At 35.0% G+C, this 24,649-nt stretch overlaps 1 protein-coding gene across 6 annotated transcripts in view; it reads right to left on the bottom strand.

The window, feature by feature from the left end:
* TRDN (triadin) overlaps positions 1–24,649 on the bottom strand; it is a 357,916-nt gene that overhangs the window by 10,326 nt on the left and 322,941 nt on the right. For all 6 annotated transcript variants that reach the window (XM_080929343.1, XM_080929344.1, XM_080929341.1 and 3 more), the window contains exons 28-32: positions 23,821–23,865; positions 23,005–23,025; positions 20,042–20,068; positions 19,377–19,415; positions 18,433–18,477 (exon numbers count right to left, since the gene is read on the bottom strand). In XM_080929343.1, the coding sequence (XP_080785469.1) occupies positions 18,433–18,477; positions 19,377–19,415; positions 20,042–20,068; positions 23,005–23,025; positions 23,821–23,865 (177 nt within the window). The remainder of the gene's footprint in view (positions 1–18,432; positions 18,478–19,376; positions 19,416–20,041; positions 20,069–23,004; positions 23,026–23,820; positions 23,866–24,649) is intronic.

Genomic DNA, 24,649 nt, shown 5'->3' with positions numbered 1-24,649 from the left:
CCCATTTATTCCACTTCTGGGCATATACCCCAGAGAAGCTCCAACATTTAACAAAGACACATGCACCACAATGTTCATAGCAGCCCTATTTATAATAGCTAGAAGCTGTAAAGAACCCAGATGTCCTTCAGTAGAAGAATGGATACAAAAATTGTGGTATATTTACACAATGGAGTACTACTCAGCTATCAGAAACAATGACTTTACGGAATTCTTAGGAAAATGGATGCATCTAGAGAATAACATCCTGAGTGAGATAACCCAGTCACAAAGAACAGACATAATATGCAGTCACTGATAATGGGATACTAACCCCAGAAAGCTCTGAACACTCCAGAAACAACTCACAGACTGTGTGAAGCTCAAGTAAAACAAAGACCAAAAAAAAAAAAAAAAGAAAAGAAAATGAAAAACCATTATGCTTAGTCTTTACACACCAGGAAAACTTTGACAATTTCCAGGTTACATCTTGTTTTACATGTACTTTATGCTCATTGTAATTATAAGATTTTGATGCATACTATCAAACCTTTAAAAAATCCAGTGCTGACAAAAATGTATTCATATACTTTTATGTAAAAATGCTTTTAAAATATGTACACTTATGTTTTTTTTTAAAAGTTGTTCAATTAAAAAAAGAAGAAATAATCCCTGACACTACTAATGATACTCCCTTATACTTGCAGGCTAGCAAAACTGTTCTCTTAGAGGCTCCTCTCTGCAGCCAATGAAAAGAGATTCATAGAACTATGGCCAAACTTTAGATGGATCTCCTGAAGTCTTAAGGAAGAGTCGGGGGAAGGATTTAGGGACCCACATGGTCTTCACGGGAAGAACAACAGAGTTAACTAACCTGAACCTTGCAGGCTCCCAGAGACTGAATCACGAACTAAGAGCAAGCATGGGCTGGACATAGGTCCCTTCACATATGTAGCAAATGAACAGCTTGGTCTTAATGCAGGTTCCCCAACAATAGGAGCAGGGGATTTCCCTGAATCTGTTGCCTGCCTTCCTGTGGATCCCACCGCCCTATATTGAAAGCCTTGTCTGGCCTCAGTGGAAGAGCAAGGGGATAGTCCTGCAGGGGGATTGGGCGATAGTGGAGTTGATATTTAGAAGGGGGCTCTCTCTTCTCAAAGGAGTAGAAGAGGGTGGAATGGTGGGAGGCTCTGTGTGAGTGGGTTCTAAGAGAGGAGATGCTGATATTGGAATAAACAAATAAATAAATGTAATAGCAAAATACAGTAGAAAAGATGATACAAGATAAGGACCTCATAGTGATGGCATGGGTGGTCAATTTTGTCTTCCCTACTTTAAGTCAGTTGTAGTTGGAAATAACGTACACAGAGGACAACTTTTTAACATGAAATTTTACTACATTATCAGTTAGCCCTAAGGTGCTGGACTTGAGTATGTATGGGCATCAGGGTAATATGGGCATCTAACCAAGGGTAGTCACCTCATGGGAGATAGATGATAGGAAAAGAAAAGGACATTTTTGATAGCTGAGTCTCTTTTTTCCTCTTTATTTCATGTGTGCATCCAGCCTATGGCATGGTACTGTCAACATTGTGAACACATCTTTCCTGTCTAGGTGATTTTAACTGAATTCACAGACACTAAGACACATGATTCCACAATCACAAGACAAGTTCCAATCTAGTCAAATTAACAATCAAGATTAACTTTTCCACAATTTTAAATATACAAATTTCCCCTGCGATGTTCATAACAGCTCCATTTACTCTCAGAAAACACAGTAAATAAATAAAATCAACCTAGATATTGTATGAGTTGCTATCCACACAGTTAGTGCATCTTTTCTTTGATAGAAACCTATTTAGATTTCTACAGTTCCAAGAAATATTCATTATTACCCATCTAGTATCCTTAGGCCCAAACACAAAGGAAGTTTAACCTTGACTATTTTTTTTTTTTATTTTTCACTCCTCTTATTCCAGTAGGTTCAATGTATTTTTTTCTATTACTATATATATATTACTATATATATATATTTGATGCTTCAAATTACTCTTCAACTGACTTTCTGAATTGTGTATAAGAAGCTAGTACAATATTATATTCAATGAGTTTATATTTTCCCAAGAAATGTGACATATCTTTTGTCATCCAAAACTATAGTTAGCAGCTAGTTTATCTAAGCCTTTAGGTAGGAGAGGCTCCTCTTATGCATTCTGTTACTCAAAATGATCATGAGGTTTAAAGTAAATTACCTGATACAGTTAAAATAGACACAGCTTTCTTGAACATGACACCAGGGAATAATAAAGTATGCAGAGGCTGCTCATATTTGGAATTGTGCACACATCACTGAGGGAAGCCAAGAATGTTGAATAAGCATTATGTAGTTCATTCAGAGTATCCACGCTGTCACTGAGAGTGAAACAACTGTATTAAGGGCACTGTCAGAATAACTTAATATCATCCAGAAACGAATGAGCCCTATTAACTGTGACCCAGAGACTAATAAGGAACAATGGCAAACATTTCACCAAATTCACCTCTACACCGAACTTCTCAGGATCAGCAAAGAGAAGAGGACTATTCAGAATGCTATTCATGTAGCTGGTACACCTAAGACTTCAGTCAAATTATATTCATGGTTAGCTTGTAGAACAGAGTGAATTTAGCTACATTTGCTCAAAAATTTAAGATGGTTTCAAACCAAACCTAAGAGGCAGAAAGAAAAACATATTCTCTCTAATAACTAATTTAAAAATTTTACTCACATTGATACCAATGCGGAATTTGTCCCTACCTGGGAAAGTAGCAGATTTGTGTGAATGATCAGTTCCATTATTACCCTCATACCCACTGGAACTAAATGATCAATAATCTTCATTATGCACCAATTTTATATATATGTATATGGGTATGTGTATATGTGTGTATATGTATATATATAATATTTTATATTATTTAATATTCCCAAATTTTAAACTAAATATTTTAATACAAAAGTTCAACACAAGCCTAGACATATCAAGTAATTTTTCCAAATTTATGTTGCTTTATTTGAATATTTCAGGAGTTGAGGCCCCAGTATCAGAAGCTACTGACTCATCAAACAATTTGTAGAAATTTGATATTAATTTCATTATGTCAAAAAATTGATACTACTATTTTCAAGATTCTATTCCCCCCCAAAATCAGTCTCTACATGATAAAAATTTAGGATTCTATAGTCAGATACTCTAACTTTTCAGTCATACATTTAGCTTTTAAAATAGTTTAAATTTACAGCAGATAATGCTTCTCTTTTTAATTACAAGTGTATGATAATGTTCAGTTAATATCAGACTTGGAGAAAAATAACTATTTTCAGCCATTAGTAGTTCTGATGATATGTCTCATTGCATAACTCAGAGTTTATTCACCAAACAAACAACACAGGAGAACAGACCTTATTACTGAGTTTCTGAGCTCAAAGATAAGAAAGATAATTTATCTTATACTCATTTGGGGAGAAGACTTAAGCAGGTGAGACTTGTACAGGAGTGTCTATTGTCAGTTAAAATTCACCATGTAGGGTATGGAGTCTGAAATGCTTTGTTATGATAGAATATGGTAATGAAAACACAATTTCTATGGAGGATTCTGAAAAAATGGCAGCAGTAAAATATCAATATTCTCCATTCCTTCAATGCAATAGACTAGAATGATCCACAGACTCACTCCTGTAACAAAACCTATAAATATCTGTGAATGGAAACAATGACTAAAACAAAGTGAATGAAATGCATGAAGGAAGAGTTGAGGCAAAGATCAGGACTGTGAGAGACTGAAGAAAGAAACTCCAAAACATGAGCAGATACATTCCTGAGTGAATCACGCTGCCTGCCATGAGATCATCTTTAGAGAGTGGCAGAAACTTTTCTCCAGTTCAAAAGTAGGCAAAACGGCTCTCTTGAAAGATAAAACTACAGGAGCAAGTAGGTCACCTTTAACTTCTGGGAACTAGCCAGCTGTAGTTCATTTCTATAACATTACCTTACCAGTGGCAAGAAATGGTTTAGCTTTTTAAAAAAAGAAGTGTAGAAGGCAGGACAAGTGAAATAGACTAACAAGAAAAAGAAGAGAAAGCTATCATTTTTAATATAATTTTTGTGGGTTCTTAGTTTATTTTTCAATGACCCTACAGTAAACATGTTTTAATTTTTTTCACAAGTCTGTCAGAGGCCATCATAGAACAAGCTAATGACTAGCAGGTGATCTTCCTGAGATGAATTTACCTTAGGTTAAAATCTACAAACAAGCTCTGATAAACAAGGGCCATTGTAAAATCATTTCAGGAAATATTTCTCTTATTAATATGTTTTACTGTTATTATTACATGTATAATAATTACTAGGTATTGGCCTACCTTCTTTTGAATAGATCTCATCAGAAATACCAAGATGTACTATCTTACAGTGATGCTATGTAGACAAATAGATGACTTCATAAATCTTATTGCTGATTCTATAAAAAATCCTAAAATTATATCAGTATTTATTAAGCTCTTTTATATTGGGACTTCTACTAGGTCTCTTCTGATAGTCAAAACTGAAGTGAACTCTGCCAGTCTCCCATGTGTCACCAGTTAATTGCTTCTATATAGTTCTCAGACTTTCTATTCTACAACTTTCTAACACATTCCAAGAGGTTATAAAAGGCAACTAATGACATATTGTAGGTGCTAGGACAGAAAATAAAATATTGGCTTGGTTTAACTATACAAACATTCACTAATAACTTTTTTATGGTTTTTAACTCCGAATGAACCTGTGGAGCTGTAAAAGGTGATGACTGTTTAAACAGATAAATAGTCCCAATGGATATTGATATTAACTGTCTGTTGTAAACTTCTTAATCGATTTATGACTTGAATTAATGAAAACTTGTGATGAACTTTTTACCATGTACTCATGTATTCTGACAGACATATAAGTGCTGAGGTAAAAGAGAAGAATCAGACAGAGCTGAAAAAAAAAAACTTTTTAGACAGAACACTTTTAAACATATCTGAGCAGAACATTTTAGAACAGAACTGAAGTTTTTTATTTTTTTTAATTGTGATGTAAGAGAACATTTTTGACAGAACTGAGCTCAAGAAAAACTTAGAAGTAAAGGTATAGCATTGAAAGAAAAGCCATTGAGAGTGAGAGCATTGTTTTGACATCAGAACAGGAAAAGAACATGCAGAGAGGAATAACTAGAAAGTATAGGTAACAAAAAAAAAAAAAAAAAAAAAAAAAAAAAAAAAAAAAAAAAAAAAACACTTAGGGAGCAATATGCCGAATGAAGAGAGAAAGAGGAAAAGAAAAGCTGCAGAGAGGAAAAGGAACAGAAGGAACAGGCAGACTTCTCTCAGAAGGGGAAAAAGCTCTAGTCAGAGACAGCAAGACCAACTAACAACAGAGACAACCTGATGGAGAGAGGCAAGCACAAGAATCTAAGCTACAGAAACCAAGACTACCTGGCATCATCAGAAGCCAGTTCTCCCACAACAGCAAGTAGTGAATATCCTATCACTCTTGAAAAGCAATATTTGGATTTAAAATCGCATTTCATGATGATGTTAGAAGACTTTAAAATATACATAAATAATTCCTTTAAAGAAATACAGGAGAAAACAGGTAAACAAGTAGAAGCCCTCAAACAGGAAACACAAAAATTGCGTAAAGAGTTATAGGAAAACCCAACCTAACAGGTAAATAAATTGAAAAATAACATCAAGAATTTAAAAATAGTAACAGAAATAATAAATAACATTTTGAGACAACCCTGGAGATAAAAACCTAGAAAAGATATAAGTATTCATAAATGCAAGCATATCTAACAGAATACAAGAGAAGGAAGAGAGAATCTCAGGGGCAGAATATACCATCGAAAAATATTGACACAATAGTTAAAGAAAATGCAAAATGAAAAACCAAACCTAAGAAATCCAGAAAATCCAGGACAAAATGACAAGACCAAACCTAAGGATCATTGGTATGGAAGAGCACAAAGACTCCAAATTAAAGGGCCAGAAAATATCTTCAACAAAATTATAAAGGAAAACTTTCCTAACCTGAAGAAAGAGTTGCCTATGAACATGCAAGAAGCTTACATGACTCCAAATAGTTGAACCAGAAAAGAAATTCCTCCTGTCATATAAACCAGTCACAAATGAACACATATTGTATGCACACATTGATAAACTGATATGAGGCCAAAAGCTTGAATACCCAAGAAACAATTCACAGACCACATGAAGCTCAAAAAGAAAGACCAAAATGTGGATGCTTTAGTCCTTCTTAAAAGGGGAGAACAAAACACTCATAGGAGGACAAACAGAGACTAATAGCAGAGAAGGGACTGAAGGGAAGGTAATACAGAGACTGCCCCACCTTGTGATCATGTAGCCACAAATCTCAGTCACTGTTGTTGAATAACAAGAAGTGCTTGCTGTCAAGAGCCTGCTATGGATTCCTCCTGTGTGAGAGAGAGCCTTACTGATCCATATGAGCATGCTTGTAGGAAAACATCAGACTGAGCATTAGGACCCCAATGGAGGAGTTAGAGAAAGGACTGAAGGAGCTGAAAGGGTTTTCAAACACATAGGAAGAACAAGACTATAAACCAATCAGACCCCCCAGAGGTTTTAGGGACTAAACCACTAACTAATGAGTGCACATGGAGAAATCCATGGCTCCAGCTACATGTGTAGCAGAGGATGGCATTGTCTGGCATCAGTAAAAGGAGAAACCCTTGGTCCTGTGAAGGCTTTTTCCCCCAGTGTATGTGTATGACAGGACATTGAGGTGGAAATTGGTGGTTTGGGTTCGGAGCATCATTATAAAATCAGGGGAAGGGGGAGGTGTGAGGGGAATGTGAGAGGGGATAAAGGGATAACATCTAAAATGCTATACATAAAATATACAGTAAAAATGAATAATAATTATAAAAACTAGGGCTAAGGATTATAGGAACAGAAGGCAAAAAGTTTTTCTATGCTTAAAAACTTAAAAACTACTCATTTTTGTGTGACTCAGTTGTTGTTAAAATTTACATGCTGAATATTCAGTAGTAAAACTTTTATTTGAAATATATAATATATATATTCATTCAATCGTGAATTAAATTCTCCTTAGAGAGAGAATTAGTCTGGATTGTTAAAGACATTAAAATATTTTATTGTAAAGACATACATAAAATTATTGATTTAGAACAGGTCCAGACGGGTTCAGTGCAGAATTTTATCAGACATTTATTGGGGATATAACACCAATATTCGCCAAACTATTCCAAAAGATAGAATCAGATGGAATATTACCCAACTCATTTTTTGAGGCTACAATAACCCTCGTACCTAAGCCACACAAAAACCCTACAAGGAAAGAGAACTTCAGACCAATCTCACTTATGAACATTGATGCAAAAATACTCAACAAAATCCTTGCAAACCGAATCCAAGAACACATCAAAACCATCATTCATCATGACCAAGTAGGCTTCATCCCTGGGATGCAGGGATGGTTTAACATGAGGAAATCCATCAATGTAATCCACCATATAAACAAACTTAAAGACCAAAATCACATGGTCATCTCACTAGACGCTGAGAAGGCATTCGACAAAATCCAACACCCCTTCATGTTAAAAGTCCTGGAAAGAACAGGAATCCAAGGCCCAAATTTAAACATAATAAAAGCAATATACAGCAAACCAACAGCCAACATCAAACTTAATGGCGAGAAACTTGAAGAAAGCCCACTAAAATCAGGGACTCGACAAGGCTGCCCACTCTCTCCCTACCTATTCAACATAGTACTGGAAGTCCTGGCTGGAGCAATTAGACAGCAAAAGGAGATCAAGGGGATACAAATCGGAAAGGAAGAGATAAAAACATCACTCTTTGCCGATGACATGATAGTGTACTTGAGTGACCCCAAAAATTCCACCAGAGAACTCCTACAGCTGATAAACAAGTTCAGCAAAGTGGCCGGATACAAAATTAACTCAAACAAATCAGTAGCCTTCCTATACTCAAAGGACAAACATGTGGAGAAAGAAATTAGGGAAAAGGTACCCTTCACAATAGTTACAAAAACTATGAAATACCTTGGTGTGACTCTAACTAAGGAAATGAAGGAACTGTATGACAAGAACTTCAAACCTCTAAAGAAAGAAATTGAGGAGGCTCTCAGAAAATGGAAAGATCTCCCATGCTCATGGATTGGAAAGATCAACATCTTAAAAATGGCCATCCTACCAAAAGCAATCTACAGATTCAATGCAATCCCCATCAAAATTCCAACCCAGTTCTTCATGGAATTGGAAAGATCAATGTGCAATTTCATATGGAATAACAAAAGACCTAGAATAGCAAAATCCATCCTCAACAACTAAAAAACATCTGCGGGAATCACTATCCCTGACCTCCAGCTATATTACAAGGCAATTGTGATGAAAACTGCATGGTACTGGTACAGAAATAGGCAAGTAGATCAATGGAATAGAATAGAAGATCCAGAAATGAGCCCTCATGTATATGGTCACCTGATTTTTGACAAAGGAGCAGTAAACATTCAATGGAAAAAGGACAGCCTATTCAACAAATGGTGCTGGTCCAACTGGCACTCAACATGCAAAAGAATGAAAATAGACACGTTCTTATCTCCTTGTACAAAGCTCAAGTGTAAGTGGATTAAAGATCTCCACATTAAACCAGATACACTGGAACTATTAGATGAGAAAGTAGGGAAAACCTTAGAACACATAGGCACAGGAGAAAATTTCCTGAACAAAACACCAATGGCTCAAGTTCTAAGGTCAAAGATTAACAAATGGGACTTAATGAGATTGCAAAGTTTCTGTAAGGCTAAGGACATCGTCAAGAAAACAAAACGGCAACCAACAGAATGGGAAAAGATCTTTACCAACACCACATCAGATAGAGGCCTAATATCCAAGGTGTACAAGGAACTCAAAAAGCTAGACACCAGAGAATCAAATAACCCTATTAAAAAATGGGGTACAGAGCTAAACAAATCATTTTCAGTTGAGGAACACCGAATGGCCGAAAAACATCTGAGGAAGTGCTCGACATCCTTAGCCATCAGGGAAATGCAAATCAAAACAACCCTAAGATTCCACCTCACACCAGTCAGATTGGCCAAGATCCAAAACTCAGATGACAGCAGATGCTGGCGAGGCTGCGGAGAAATAGGAACACTTCTCCACTGTTGGTGGGGTTGCAAGCTAATACAACCACTCTGGAAATCTGTCTGGCGATACCTCAGAAAATTGGATATAGTACTACCTGAAGACCCAGCTATTCCACTTCTGGGCATATACCCCAGAGACACTTTAATACACAACAAAGATATATGCACCACAATGTTCATAGTGGCTCTATTTATAATAGCCAGAAGCTGGAAGGAACCCAGATGTTCTTCAGAAGACGAATGGATACAAAAATTGTGGTACATATACACAATGGAATACTACTCAGCCACCAGAAACAATGACTTAACCAAATTCTTAAGAAAATGGCTGCATCTAGAGAAGATCATCCTGAGTGAGATAACCCAGTCACAAAAGAACAGATATAATATGCAGTCACTGATAGTGGGATGCTAACCCCAGAGGCTTGCACTCCCTCAGAAACAACTCACAGACTGTATGAAGTCCAAGAATAAAAGAAAACAAAAAATATACATATATTCACAAAACAAGAAGACTTTGACTATTTCCATGTTGCGTTTTGTTTTGCATGTACTTTACGCTTATTGCAACTAGTACGTTTTCAATGCATACTGTCAAGCCCTTGAAAAAAGTCAAGTACTGACTAAAAAACATATTCACATGGTTTTATGTAAAATTTATTTTAATGTCTGAAAAAACAGTACTGACAAAAATGTATAATTTTAAGCAAAAAATGTTTAAAATCTTTACATTTATCTTTGTTTTGCAAAATAAAGTCGTTTAAAAAAATTATTGATTTAATTTCAAATAATACATTTTTATTTATTAACCCTATTAAAAGTGGGGGACAGAACTAAACAAGAAATTCTTAACTGAAGAATATCAAATGGCTAAGAAGCACCTAAAAAATGTTCAAAATCCTTAGTCATCAGGAAAATTCAGATAAAATCAACCCTGAGATCTCACCTCACACCATTCAGAATGGTTAAGATCAAAACCTCAGATGACAGTAGATGTTGGTGAGGATGTAGAGAAAGAGGAACACCAGTCTATTGATGTGATTGCAAGCTGGTACAACCTCTCTGGAAATCACTCTAGTGGTTCCTCAGAAAATTGGTCATAGTACTACATGAGGATCCAGCTACATCACTTCTGGGCATATACTCAAAAGGAGCTCCAACATCTAACAAGGATACATGTTCCACCATAAATCTCACATGTTTATGAATTGGCAGTAACAACATAGTAAAAATAGCCAGCTGGACAAAAGCTATCTAGAGATCTAATGAAATCCCAACCAATATTCCAACTAAATTCTTCATAGAGTTGAAAGAAGCAATCTGCAAGATCATTTGGAATAACCAAAAAAAAAAAAAAAGAAAGAAAGAAACAGGGGCAGTGTAGATCCAGGGACACAGACCAGATACAAGAGAAAGGTGAGAACATATCACTAACAACAAAGTGGCAAGAGGAAAGCGAAAGAGCATATCCCAAGGAAGCCAAGACAACCTGGCAACACCAGAACCCAGCTCTCCCATAACAGCAAACATTGGAATGCCAAACACTCCAGAAAAAGAAGACGAAGACCTGAAACCATACCTCAAGATGCTGATAGAGATACTTAAACAAGAACGGGAGAAAAGGAAAAAGATTCAGAAGCTTTTAAAGAGGAAACAAGAAAAACACTCAAAGAACTCAAAGAACAAGAGGAAAGCAGAAACAACGAGATGAAGGAATGGAAGAGGGAATTTAAAACGGAAATTGACACAATAAAGAAAACAGTAAAAGAGATAACCCTAGAGGTAGAACACCTAAAAAAGAATTCAGGAGTCACAGAAGCAAGAATTTCCAAGAGATTACAAGAGATGGAGGAGAGAATCTCGGGGGCAGAAGACAACATTGTAAACATAGACAAAACAGCCAGAGAAGATGCAAAAAAAAAAAAAAAAAAAAAAAAAAAAAAAAAAAAAGCTCCTAAACCAAAATGTCCAGGAAATCCAGGACACAATGAGACGAACCTAAGGATAATAGGAATAGAAGAGGGAAAAGAGTATCAACTAAGAGGCACAGTAAATATCTTCAACAAAATTGTAGAAGAAAACTACCCTACCCTCAAGAATGATATGACCACAAGCATAAAAGAAGCCTTCAGAAATCCAAATAGGTTGGACCAGAAAATAAATACCTCCCTACACTTAATAGTCAAAACACCAAGTGCCCAAAGCAAAGAAAGAATACTAAAACCAGTAAGGGAAAAAGGTCAGGTAACATATAAAGGCAGGCCAATCACAATCACACCCGCTTTCTCAACAGAGACTATGAAAGCTAGAAGAGCCTGGACAGACATCATGCACACCCTAAGAGAGCAAAAGTGCCAGCCCAAGCTCCTATACCCAGCAAAACTATCAATCACCATAGATGGAGAGATGAAGATATTTCAAGACAAATTAAAATTTACACAATATCTGACCACAAACCGAGCACTACAATGAATTATAAGTAGAAAACCCAATACAATGAGGGAAAATACAGCCTAGTAAAAACAAGAAAACTCCTAAACAAAAAAACTAAAAGAAGAAAAAGACACAGACACAACTCAACCCACAAAAGCAATAATACCAGGAAACACAAACAACTATTCCTTGATATCTATTAACATAAATGGACTCAACTCCCCAATAAAGAGACTTAGGCTATCAGACTGGATACATAAACAAAATCCAGCCTTTTGCTGCATACTGGAAACTCATCTCAGAGACAAAGACAGACACTATCTCAGAGTAAAAGGGTGGGAAAAAAACTCCCAAGCAAACAACCCCAAGAAGCAAGCTGGAATGGCTATTCTAATATGGAATAAAGTAAATTTTCAACCAAAAGTTATCAAAAAAGATAAGGAAGGACACTTTTTACACATTACTGGGGAAATCTGTCAGGAGGAACTCTCAATCCTTAACATATATGCTCCAAATAAAAAAGCACCCACATTCATAAAAGAAACCCTACTAAAGCTCAAAAAATACATTTCACCCCACACAATAATAGTGGGAGACTTTAATACCCCACTCTTACCAATGGACAGATCATGGAAACAGAAACTGAACAAGGACACTGCAAAACTAGCAGAAACTTTGAACCAACTAGAATTAATAGATATATACAGAACATATCATCCTAAAGTAAGAGAATACACCTTCTTCTCACCACCCCATGGCACCTTCTCAAAAATTGACCACATAATTGGACACAGAATGAGCCTCAATCGATATAAGAATATTGAAATACTCCCATGCATCCTCAAAGATCACCATGGTCTACGGCTGGTCTTTAACAACAACAAAGACAACAAAAAGCCCACATACACATTGAAACTAAACAACACTCTGTTAAACGATAACAGGGTCAAAGAAGAAATAGAGAAAGAAATTAAGGATTTTCTAGAATTCAACAAAAACGAAAACACAACATACCGAAACCTATGGGATGCGAATTAAAGCAGTACTGAGAGGAAAACTCATAGCCCTAAGTGCTTCCAAAAAGAAACTGGAGAGCTTACATGAGCAACGTCATAGCACAGCTAAAAGCCCTAGAACAAAAAAAAGCAGATATACCCAAGAAGAGTAGACGGCAAAAAATAATCAAAATTAGGGCAGAAATAGACCAAATAGAAACAAAAAGAACCATTGAAAAAATCAACAAAACCAAGAGTTGGTTCTTTGAGAAAATCAACAACATTGATAAACCCCTAGCCAGACTAACTAGAGGGCAAAGAGAGAGTATCCAAATTAACAAAATCAGAAAGGAAAGTGGAGACATAACAACTGAAACTGAGGAAATTCAAGAAAGCATCAGATCCTACTACAAATCTTATACTCCACAAAACTGGAAAATCTGGAGGAAATGGACCAATTCCTAGACAGATACAAGATCCTAAACTTAAACCAGGACCAAGTAACCCATCTAAATAACCCTATAACACCTAAAGAAATAGAATAAGTCATCAAAAGCCTCCAAACCAAAAAAAGCCCAGGTCAAGACGGGTGCAGTGCAGAATTTTATCAGACATTTATTGCGGATATAACACCCAAAGATAGAATCAGATCAATACTACCTAACTCATTTTTTGAGGCTACAATAACCCTCATACCTGAACCACACAAAGACCCTACAAGGAAAGAGAACTTATGAACATGGACGCAAAAATACTCAACAAAATCCTTGCAAACCGAATCCAAGAACACATCAAAATGATCATTCATCATGACCAAGTAGGCTTCATCCCTGGGATTCAGGAATGGTTTAATATAAGGAAATCCATCAACGTAATCCACCATATAAACAAACTCAAAGAACAAAATCACATGGTCATCTCACTAGATGCTGAGAAAGCAATTGACAAAATCCAACACCCCTTCATGTTAAAATTCCTGGAAAGAACATGAATCCAAGGTCCATACATAAACATAATAAAAGCAATATACAGCAAATCAACAGCGAACATCAAACTTAACGGTGGGAAACTTGAAGCAATCCCACTAAAATCAGGGACTCAACAAGGCTGCCTACTCTCCCCCTACCTATTGGAAGTACTGGCTGGAGCAATTAGACAGCAAAAGGAGATCAATGGGATACAAATCGGAAAGGAAGAGATAAAAACATCACTCTTTTTCGATGACAGGATAGTGTACTTAAGTGACCCCAAAAATTCCACCAGAGAACTCCTACAACTGATAAACAAGTTCAGCAAAGTGGCTGGATACAAAATTAACTCAAACAAATCAGTAGCCTTCCTGTACTCAAAGGACAAACATGTGGAGAAAGAAATTAGGGAAAACGTACCCTTCACACTCTTCACAAAAAATTTGAAGTACCTTTCTCTGACTCTAACTAAGCAAGTGAAGGACCTGTAAGACAAGAACTTCAAACCTCTAAAGAAAGAAATTGAGGAGGATCTCAGAAAATGGGAAGATCCCCCATGCTCATGGATTGGAAAGATCAACATTTTAAAAATGGCCATCCTACCAAAAGAAATCTACAGATTCAATGCATTCCCCATCTCAATTCCAACCCAGTTCTTCTTTTATTTGTAAAGATCAATGTGCAATTTCATATGGAACAACAAAGGACCTAGAATAGTGAAATCCATCCTCAAGAATAAGAACACATCTGCGGGAATCACTATCCCTGACCTCAAGCTATATTACAAGGCAATTTTGCTGAAAACTGCATGGTACTGGTACAGAAATAGGCATGTGGATCAATGGAATAGAATAGAAGATCCAGAAATGAGCCCTCAAGTATATGGTCACCTGATTTTTGACAAAGGAGCCGTAAATATTCAATGGAAAAAGACAGCCTATTCAACAAATGGTGCTGGTCCAACTGGCACTCAGCATGCAAAAGAATGAAAATAAACCCTTTCTTATCTCTTTGTTCAAATCTCAAGCGTAAGTGGATCAAAGATCTCCACATTAAACCAGATACACTGAACCTATTAGATGAGAAAGTAGGGAAAACCTTAGAACACATAGGCACAGGAGAAAATTTCCTGAACAAAACACCAATGGCTCAAGCTCTAAGGTCAAAGATTAACAAATGGGACTTAATGAGATTGAAAAGTTTCTGTAAGGCTAAGGACATTGTCAAGAAAACAAAATGGCAATCAACAGAATGGGAAACGATCTTTATCAACTCCACATCAGATAGAGGCCTAATATCCAAGGTATACAAAGAACTCAAAAAGCTAGACACCAGAGAATCAAATAACCCTATTAAAAATGGGGTACAGAGCTAAACAAAACATTCTCAGTTGAGGAATAACGAATGGCTGATTAATATCTGAGGAAGTGCTCGACATCCTTAGCCATCAGGGAAATGCAAATCAAAACAACCCTGAGATTCCACCTCACACCAGTCAGATTGACCAAGATCCAAAACTGGAAAGACAGCAGATGCTGGCGAGGTTGTGGAGAAAGAGGAACACTTCTCCACCTTTGGTGGGGTTGCAAACTAATACAACCACTCTGGAAATCAGTCTGGTGATACCTCAGAAAATTGTATATAGTACTACCTGAAGACCCAGCTACTCCACTTCTGGGTATATACCCCAGAGACACTTTAATACACAACAAAGATATATGCACCACAATGTTATAGCAGCTCTATTTATAGTAGCCAGAAGCTGGAAAAAACCCAGATGTCCTTCAGAAGATGAATGGATACAAAAATTGTGGTACATATACACAATGGAATACTACTCAGCCACCAGAAAAAATGACTTAACCAAATTCTTATTAAAATGGTTGCATCTAGAGAATATCATTCTGAGTGAGATAACCCAGTCACAAAAGAACAGACATAATATGCAGTCACTGATAGTGGGATGCTAACCCCAGAATCTTGCACTGCCCCAGAAACAACTCACAGACTGTATGAAGTTCAAGAAAGAAAGAAAATAAGACAAAACAAAAAAAAAAATAGTCATGCTCAGTCCTTACCCACCAAGAACACATTGACAAATTCTGGGTTGTACCCTGTATTACATGTACTGTCTGCTCATTGTAAAAAAAAAAAAAAAAAAAATCTGTACACACCCAGAAAACTTTGACTATTTCCAGGTTGCATCTTGTTTTACATGTACTTTATGCTAATTGTTACTGGTGGGAACTTCATCACACTATCAATCCTTTAAAAAAAGTACTGAAAAAAATTTATTTTATAATTTTATGCAAAAAATTCTTAAAATCTGTACATTTATCTTTGTTTTGTAAAATAAAGTTGTTAAAAAATTATTTCCATCACTACTTCATAACTGTATTGTTTCTAGTTATGAATTGCAATGTAACTATCCATGTCTTCTAGTGATCTTAGGTTGTTCAAACACTCAGGGGTCACAACCCACATATTAAAAAACCTCTATATCTAGAAAAAAAAAGAAAATGGTTGCATCTAGAGAATATCATCCTGAGTGTGATAACCCAGTCACAAAAGATCAGATATAATATGCAGTCACTGATAGTGGGATGCTAACCCCAGAGGCTTGGACTGCCCCAGAAACAACTCACAGACTGTGTGAAGCTCAAGAAAAAACAAAACAAAACAAAACAAACAAACATAAAACATTATGCTCAATCCTTACACACCAAGAAAACGTTGACTAATTCCGGGTTACATCCTATTTTACATGTAATTTTTTTCTCATTGTAACTAGTAAGTCCTTAATGCAGAGTATCAAATCTTTAAAAAAAATCCAAAAAAATAAAAAGCACCCAGGATAGTAAAAACTATACTCAACAATAAAAGAACTTCTGGGGGAGTAACTATCCCTGATCACAAGCTGTATTACAGAGAAATCTTGATAAAATCTGCATGGTATTGGTACAGAGACAGGCACATAACAGAAACTGATTTTTTTTTTCACTTCAAGAAGTGATGACTGTTTGAAGTAGAACGTCTCATTCACTGTTTTTAACATAAAATGCAGAGTGAAATGATTATTCAAAATGCAGCAAGATAGGTTATATTCTTAGAAAAGGAGATCAAGAACATTTCTTGTGTACCACAATTTATTAAGTTTAAATGTTTGGATTTCAAAATAAAAATTTTAACAGAATTTTTATTATACTGATATACGTGAGATCTATATAGTTTACACTGAAGAATTAAGAACTCCAAACATATAAAAGTCCAATTTTATTGAAAATATTTTGAGCTAGGAGACTGTTGTTTTCAGGATTATTGTAGCTAAATGCCTTCAACAGAAAAATCATAAAATTAAGTAACTTAAAATTTTTAACTTATAATTCTTTTCCTTTAAATTTACTGTCATAAAGAAGAAAATGCCCAGAGAAGAACAATTTTCAGATCAAGATAAAGTGAATATTATATTTTTTCTACTTACTGTGACATGGTGCTATGCTTTTGGAATTAACAATTCTTCTACACTGAATGCTATGGTACTGTTTCAGATATTAATAAGTACATGGCACTATGTATATGCTACCTTTTGACAATAGATGCTACTGTTGCTGTAAATATTAAAAAGTTTTCTGCTCTGTTGGCCCTACAGTCTAACTCCAAGGAAGCTGCTTCAGTGTAGAGCCAGGTGCCTGGATGCTATGACATGATCCACTGCCCTCTTCACTTGGTTCTCTTCCCAACAGGTTCACTCCACCCACCCTACCTGCTTCTGCCCTGGGTGGTCCACAACTGCCCTGGTATGTTGTTTTCATTCACTTTCTCTTGGTGGGTTGTTGTCAAGCCTTGCACACATGCACATCCCAACTCTATGGCAGGCTTTGTGAGTCCTACCACTATACCATCTGTGAACTCAATTAAGGCACACATCAAATAATACACCAAAATACTCTGATCCAATTAGTATGATATAAGTTGTCTACCTAGATAAGTCAAATGATCCTGTAGAGCTCCATCCTTTGTAAAATATTCATAAAAACCTCATCCATATAGAAATGTGTCAAGAGAAACATCCACATGTGCTTCCATGTTGCCTCCTCCTCCATCCCTCTTCTCCTCCTCTCTCCTTTCTACCTTTTCCCTGCCTACCCTTCCTTATCATCCAATGTTAAATTGGACCTGCCTTTTGTATAATGACATCATCCTACATGCTACAATAAGCAACAATGAGAATCTTTGGAAAACAGACTTAGCTTTTCTCTCAAAGAGGATTTATATACTTATTACACAGTAAAATAATTGGCTTTGGTTTTGCTTCTCCACCATCTTAGTTGAGCTGGTCTTAAATTACGTCACCCTTACTGTGTGATTATTTAATATTTTAAGGGCAAAAATCTTCCATTTGCATGCTGGAATTAGAAGTTTATTGCTAGTTTAAATTGGTTCCAAAATTCAATTTATAAATAAAACATATGCACAATCACCTAATAATAATTTTCTTAACTCAAAAATAAAATAAATCTCAATTGAAATTATTTTAAAATATTTCAGGAATACAAGTCATTCAGGTACTGTTTTCTTTGTAATAGAAAATTTTATTTTTCTGGCTTGAATAAAATATTATACTCCATGAAATCATAAATAATATTTTTTCCATATGTCTTAATATTTTGTTGAAGCATTATCTTTCTACTATATTTTTTGTCTTTGTATCTCTCTAATGTATTAGCATAAAGGCATATTTACAAAGCCTCTTTGTAAAAAATATTTGTGTTAATACTGATAGCAACAGAGACTATGAATATTCACATAGTATAAATTTACCTTTAGTCACATTGTGCAACTGAAGATTTTCTTGTCTTGCTGGAACTGTTTATTAAAAAATATTAAAATATGAAACTTTAAAATAACTTTGCATTAAATAATTGCCTCACTTTAAACATAACATAGAATAATTGCAATGTTATAAATAGTTTCCTAAAGTAATTTTTATTTAGTTATATATTGCATTAATAGCTAACAAAAATATATGGTAATAGAAGGATTGCTTTACTATTATAAGAAATCACAGTGATTTTGAGGGTTAGTAAGCATGGTATACAGGTCACCTTGATTTGAATGAATAAACATATTATTATTAATATTATCATCACTATTATTATTATAAGTCATAGTAATAACTGTGCTTTCTTTCTGGTCTAGCGTGTTTTCTTACATAATTAAGGCCTCTGTAAGTTTTTCAAAATATTACATAAAACCAACTACAAATGTATGATAGTAGACAGCTTACTATTGTAAACCTCATTTTAAAGAGAAAGAAACACTGTCAGATATTTTACAGATTGTTCACCAGTAGCAAAATAAATAAATGCTCAATTTCAACAACTCATCTTCCATTCATTAATCTCTTCACAATGCCATAAGTACATATTCACCAGTGACTTCTGCGAATCAATGTAATTTCTTAAACATGCATATTTTCAAATGCTTCTTTTCATACATCTCAAATTTGGTAATGTATTCTGTGCCATCAATGCCTACAATTCAATAGTCATATGTATGAAATTCATTTATCAGTAATAGTTATAGTTTGCTTCAGGTTATAAATTTCTATTACCTTGATACTTAACGGTAACAATTTGAAGCCTGTAGTAGTAAATATTGAACTGAAACTGATATATGCTATAATGTTAGCATCTGTATTTTAATAAATTGTTTTATTCTTTTGGTTATTTTCCATAAGGCATACATGCATTTACTATGCTTACCTTTACTTTCCTTTTCAGTTATTTCAATTTTCTTCTTCCCTAGGGAGAAAAAAATGATATAATCAGCATATGAGACATATGTTCTCTTTTGCTCTTGTACACTGAAGCTGAGACGACCATGGCTAAGCCACACTGAGGTACAAAAGGACATGCTGCATATGATGAGTGTGCTGATTATATTTAGCTACCTGTATGTATAATGTCCTTGCCTTTTTTCATATTTAGTTTGAAGAATAAGACTATGATATTAAGAACAATTCAAAATAAAAACAGAAAAAAATCTAAATTTTCATTGTCACTGGATAAGTAGGATGTGACATTATGTAGTAGTTTCTCAAACGTGAAAGAAATAATACATTTCATGGACCAATAGACTGTGGAGATAGCTTAGCAAGTCGGGATTTTAATTGATGGATTTTTTTAGTATGTATATAGATAAGACAGAGAAACAACAAGGCCAACTAAATATGACAGGAAATGTGAGGTATGTATTTCACTCACTCTTACTTTGGTTTTGGGAAGACTTGTACTTATCTGTCTATGAGGACACTGAGGATTTGAATATTTGTCAACTGTATGCTGGCCATTGCTATATACTTACATAAAAACACAGGTTAAAATTGTTTTCCACAATTCAGTATTTATGCCAGAGACAACATATTTACCTGAGTCTGTGACTTCTGGTGTTCCCTCTTCAGAAGAAAAAAAAAAATGTTAAAAAAAAGAAAGATAGAAGACAATAATATTTCCTTCAGTAGATCATTAAATGTTATTTTCAGGTATCCTTATTAAATCACAATAGACAAAATGCTCAAAATGGCAATAAAATATTCTAATAATTGGTACTTATAAACTGTGATGAGACATCTACTATAAACATGGATTTATGGTATGAAGTAATTGAAACCATTCAATACCTTGCAGATAAATTACAATATAACATAAATTACAATATAAACCATAAAACTCTGCTGTAACAATATTTAACTTGATCTCTTAGATGCATGAATTATTCATTGAATTTCATTAAAGCACTATATATAAGATTCTTTGCCAAAGGCAATGACTGGGGATTTATAAAAGTCAGTGAAAACTATAGCAGCCACTGACTTAGTTCCTAGAGATATAAAATGACATTTACCTTTAGCTGGAAAATTGCTTAATCAGTTTCTGTTTTTTGTCTTCTGCAGTTAATTCTCAGACTAATAATATTCTAAATGCTATTCAGTAAGTTTTCCCACCCTTAGAACTTATATGAAAAGATCAATATTTATGAAAAATAAACTTCTTAAACTATAAAAACATACCTCTTAAAATATTAATTTTTAAATATATATATAGTAATCAATCTACAAAATTCTGGGAGCTACTTCTAAGTTTTTAGAAAAAGTAAAATATTTTGTAAAAATGACTATAGTAAGTCAATAATGTTTCATAAAATAGTACTTTCATATAGCAAGTATTCTATTTTAACTTGAAATCTTTATTTTGGCAATACTTTTTACAACAGTAGTGATAATATAAACTAAATATGGCAACAATTTTCTCCACTGCAAAGGCAATATTTAATGTTTAAAGTTGGCACTTGATCTCTTCAGAGGAAGCCATTGCTGCATTTTTAAGAAATGTCATAACAGTGTTATGGAAGCAATCACTACATGGTACTTAAAATATTTAAAATGAGTTTCTCTCTGTCTCCATTTCCTCTGAATTATCAAGATCCTTGATACAAAGCCAATATTCCTCCTCACTCAATCGATTTGTGTCAGTAGCCAAACCCTGGAAGTATTCTCCACCTGGGAACCCAAAACTGATCAAAAGAGATTTGAAAAGACACTACAAACCTGTCAATGATATTATCTACCAAGAGAACATTGCAGGTCTAAACATCTATGCACCAAACACATGGTCACATAAGTTCATAAACAAAACACTCTGACAGCTAATATCACATGTGAGCCCTCACACAGTAATCTTCAGTGACTTCAGTATGTGAGCCTTGCTGATAGCCAGGTCATCCATAAAAAAATGAAAATAAAACCTGAGCATAGAAATGCTGGTGTTAAATAATGTCAAAACCCCCAAAATTTTATGGAACATTTTACCTGTACAAAAAAGGTTATATTTTCTCCCCAGAAGTTCTCAACATGATTTTTTTTCCTAAATTGACCACAAACTCATATATAAAGCAAACTTCAACAAATACAAGAAAATTAAAATAACATCTTTAATTCTGTATGCCATCCATGGCTTAAAACATGATATCAACAGAACGCAAATTACATGAGGTTTATGGACTCATGGAAACTAAACAACTCACTACTGAATGAAACATTGCTCAAGATAGATATGTAAAACTTGTTACAATTGAATTAAACATATATGCATAATTCAATTGATAATTGAATGAAAGAGTATGAAAACCTAACATACTCAAATTTATGGAACCTAATAAAGGTCGCCAAGATTAATCAAGTGATAGTTTATGCCAGAATGACCAAGATCAATAGAACTAATGATAGCGCATGCTGGTGAAGACATAGGAAACTGGGAAACTCATTTACTGCTGGCAGGAGTACGAATGTGTATATCCACTACTGAAATCAGTGTGACAGTTCCCAAAAAAGCTGAGAATATATTACATTAAAATGTAGCTAGCTATACCCAAAAGACTACACCCTACTACAGAGAAAGTTGCTTATCCATGTTTATTGCTGCTTTATTCCTAAGATTCAGAAATTGGAAACAGCCTATATGTACATGAATAAATGAAGAAAACTTGATATAGTCACACAATAGAATACTATTAAGGTGTCAAAAAATTGTGGTATTTTTAGGTAAATGGATGGGACTAGAATAAATTCTAAGTGAGGTAATTGAGATACTAAAAGACAAGTATGGTATGTATTCTTTTATATGTTGTTAGCTGTTAAGTCTTGAATTACGAGAGTAGAATCCATAAAACCATAGAGTGCACACATTGAGAACGGGATTAGGGTGGATGGTAGAATCCTTTGAGGAGGGAAACCTAGTACATAGTTTGTACAAATGATGGAGAGGGCCTGGAACAGAAGAATTAAATAGAGAGGTGGTAAAATAAAAATAATGGATAAAATATAGAGATGGGCAGCTAAACCTAAGATCTATTTGAAGAGTCATATGAAAGCCTACTATGATACAAGCTTCTTTAAAAATGTTTGTGTGTGTGTGTGTGTGTGTGTGTGTGTGTGTCCTGGAAGGACACCCCTTATTGCTAACCTCTTCAGCTATGCAATTATTTGTGTTTTCCACTGGTATTCTAATTTTAACAATTGTGTTAGCTACATAGGCATGGTAAAGAAAAATTTTAAGCATTCCTCATATATCGTAATATAGTTCTTTAAGCATAGCAATAGGCATAAATTCTCAAGAATTAAGAAATAGAACATAGCCTTGTCAATCAAAGCCTGTTATTCCATAATAGTATAATACTCTCTATATTAATAAACCTATTTTTCAATTTGATTTACCATTTATGAATGGTCCAGGGGTATTCAACTCATGTAACAAGGTTTTAGGTAACAAGTACATTTACCCTATGAACCATCTCATTAGCTCATATCCTTAAAGTTCTAAGTGATATACTTACTTGAAGATGCCTTAGGCTTATCTAAAAAAAAAAAGGAGAAGTGAAATTTGCTACATGTTAAATTTATATCTTCTATTTTTCTCTTAGAATTAAACTTGGAAAAATAAGTACATGTAATAGAGGAATATTTCATAAATCTTTAAACTATTTTTCAACAGTTTCCTAGAGAACATATGTGAAACTTAAGAGTGTTGAGTGTCTTGGTTTTCTCTTCATCTGCAATCTTTCAGCCATTGTACTTTCTGAAAATCCATTAATATTCACTAACAAGTTGAATTCCCCCAAATAATAATGAAAATATTCACTTTGTAAGTACATTTCGTCCTCCTCCAATATACCATATATTCTGAAATTATTGACAAGAATATTATTCAGATTTACGTATAACCTTTAAATATGAAATAATAATAATAGTAGTAATAATGAAATATAATTCTTGCTGAAGTTTAGAGTCACATTTAACATGTTTAATTTTGAATAATATTCTAAAACCATATAAAGGTATTCTAATACATGAGAATGATGTATGTCAGCAACTCTATCCTTGCTAAATACCAAATATTATGGAAAGAACTTGTACATCATGAACACAAATACAGATTGCTAGTATCTCTGTATTATGTAGCATGCTTTTGTAATCTTTCCATTGCCTCTAATACCATAGCTCTGCTATCAGATAACACACTATATTGCAAAACCCAAAACTTAACAGTGCCAACAAACAAACAATAAGTGCTTACTTTCATGTTTTTATGGTCTGATTTATTAAACATGGTGAGCAAACACAACATGTAAGCCAAAAAGACCAAAAAGTACCTGTTTTTATAGATGGTTGGTATTTCTTTTGGTGCTCAACTTTTTCTAGAGGAAAAACAACCAAAATTTAACAGGAGATATAAATAGTCTTAGAGCACAGAGCATGTCAGCAGATGGTTTTCACTTGCACAAGATGATGTTTGATCCTAAAACCATTTCTATGCAATTTGTAATGCAGAAATGTATTGTCAAAGAACATATTAAAAACAGACATGGGGTAACCAGATCCCGCAGGGAGAGAGACAGTCTCCCACAAGTGCTGACACACCTGAAGGCACAAGTAAGACCACCACTTCTGCTCCAAGGGACCCTCTCAGTGTCATCAGGACATAGGAAACAAGGAGCAGTCTGAGACATGACCCTTACAATTTCTGTTTGCATCCAGCTGGTCCTGTGTCACAGCTCTCTGTAGTCAGACCCTGCTGAGAGACAAATGGTCTCCCAGAAGGGATGACCCACCTGAGACTACCATTTCTGCTCTAGCTCCAAGTTCTGGCACAAGAGGAACCTGGCTGGAGCCCTCAGGACACAGGAACTGAAGAGCAGTCTGGGACAGGATCCTTCCAATTTCTGTACATGCCCTGGCCTGACCCTTTGCCACAATTCTCTATACCCAGACCCTGCAGAGAGAACTGGGCTTCCTGTAGTACTGACATACAGGCTTACAGTAGGGTCAAGCCACTGTCAGAGAAAACAATACCAACTAACATCAGAAATAATCAGATGGTGAGAGGCAAGTTCAAGAACCTAAGAAACATAAACAAGGCCACTTGGCACCATCAGAACCTCAGTTCCCCCAACACATCAATCCCTGAATACCCCAACACAC

This window comes from Micromys minutus (genome assembly GCF_963924665.1).
Source record: "Micromys minutus genome assembly, chromosome: 15".
Classification (NCBI taxonomy): Eukaryota; Metazoa; Chordata; class Mammalia; order Rodentia; family Muridae; genus Micromys; species Micromys minutus.
This window is presented reverse-complemented; position numbering and strand designations above follow the sequence as displayed.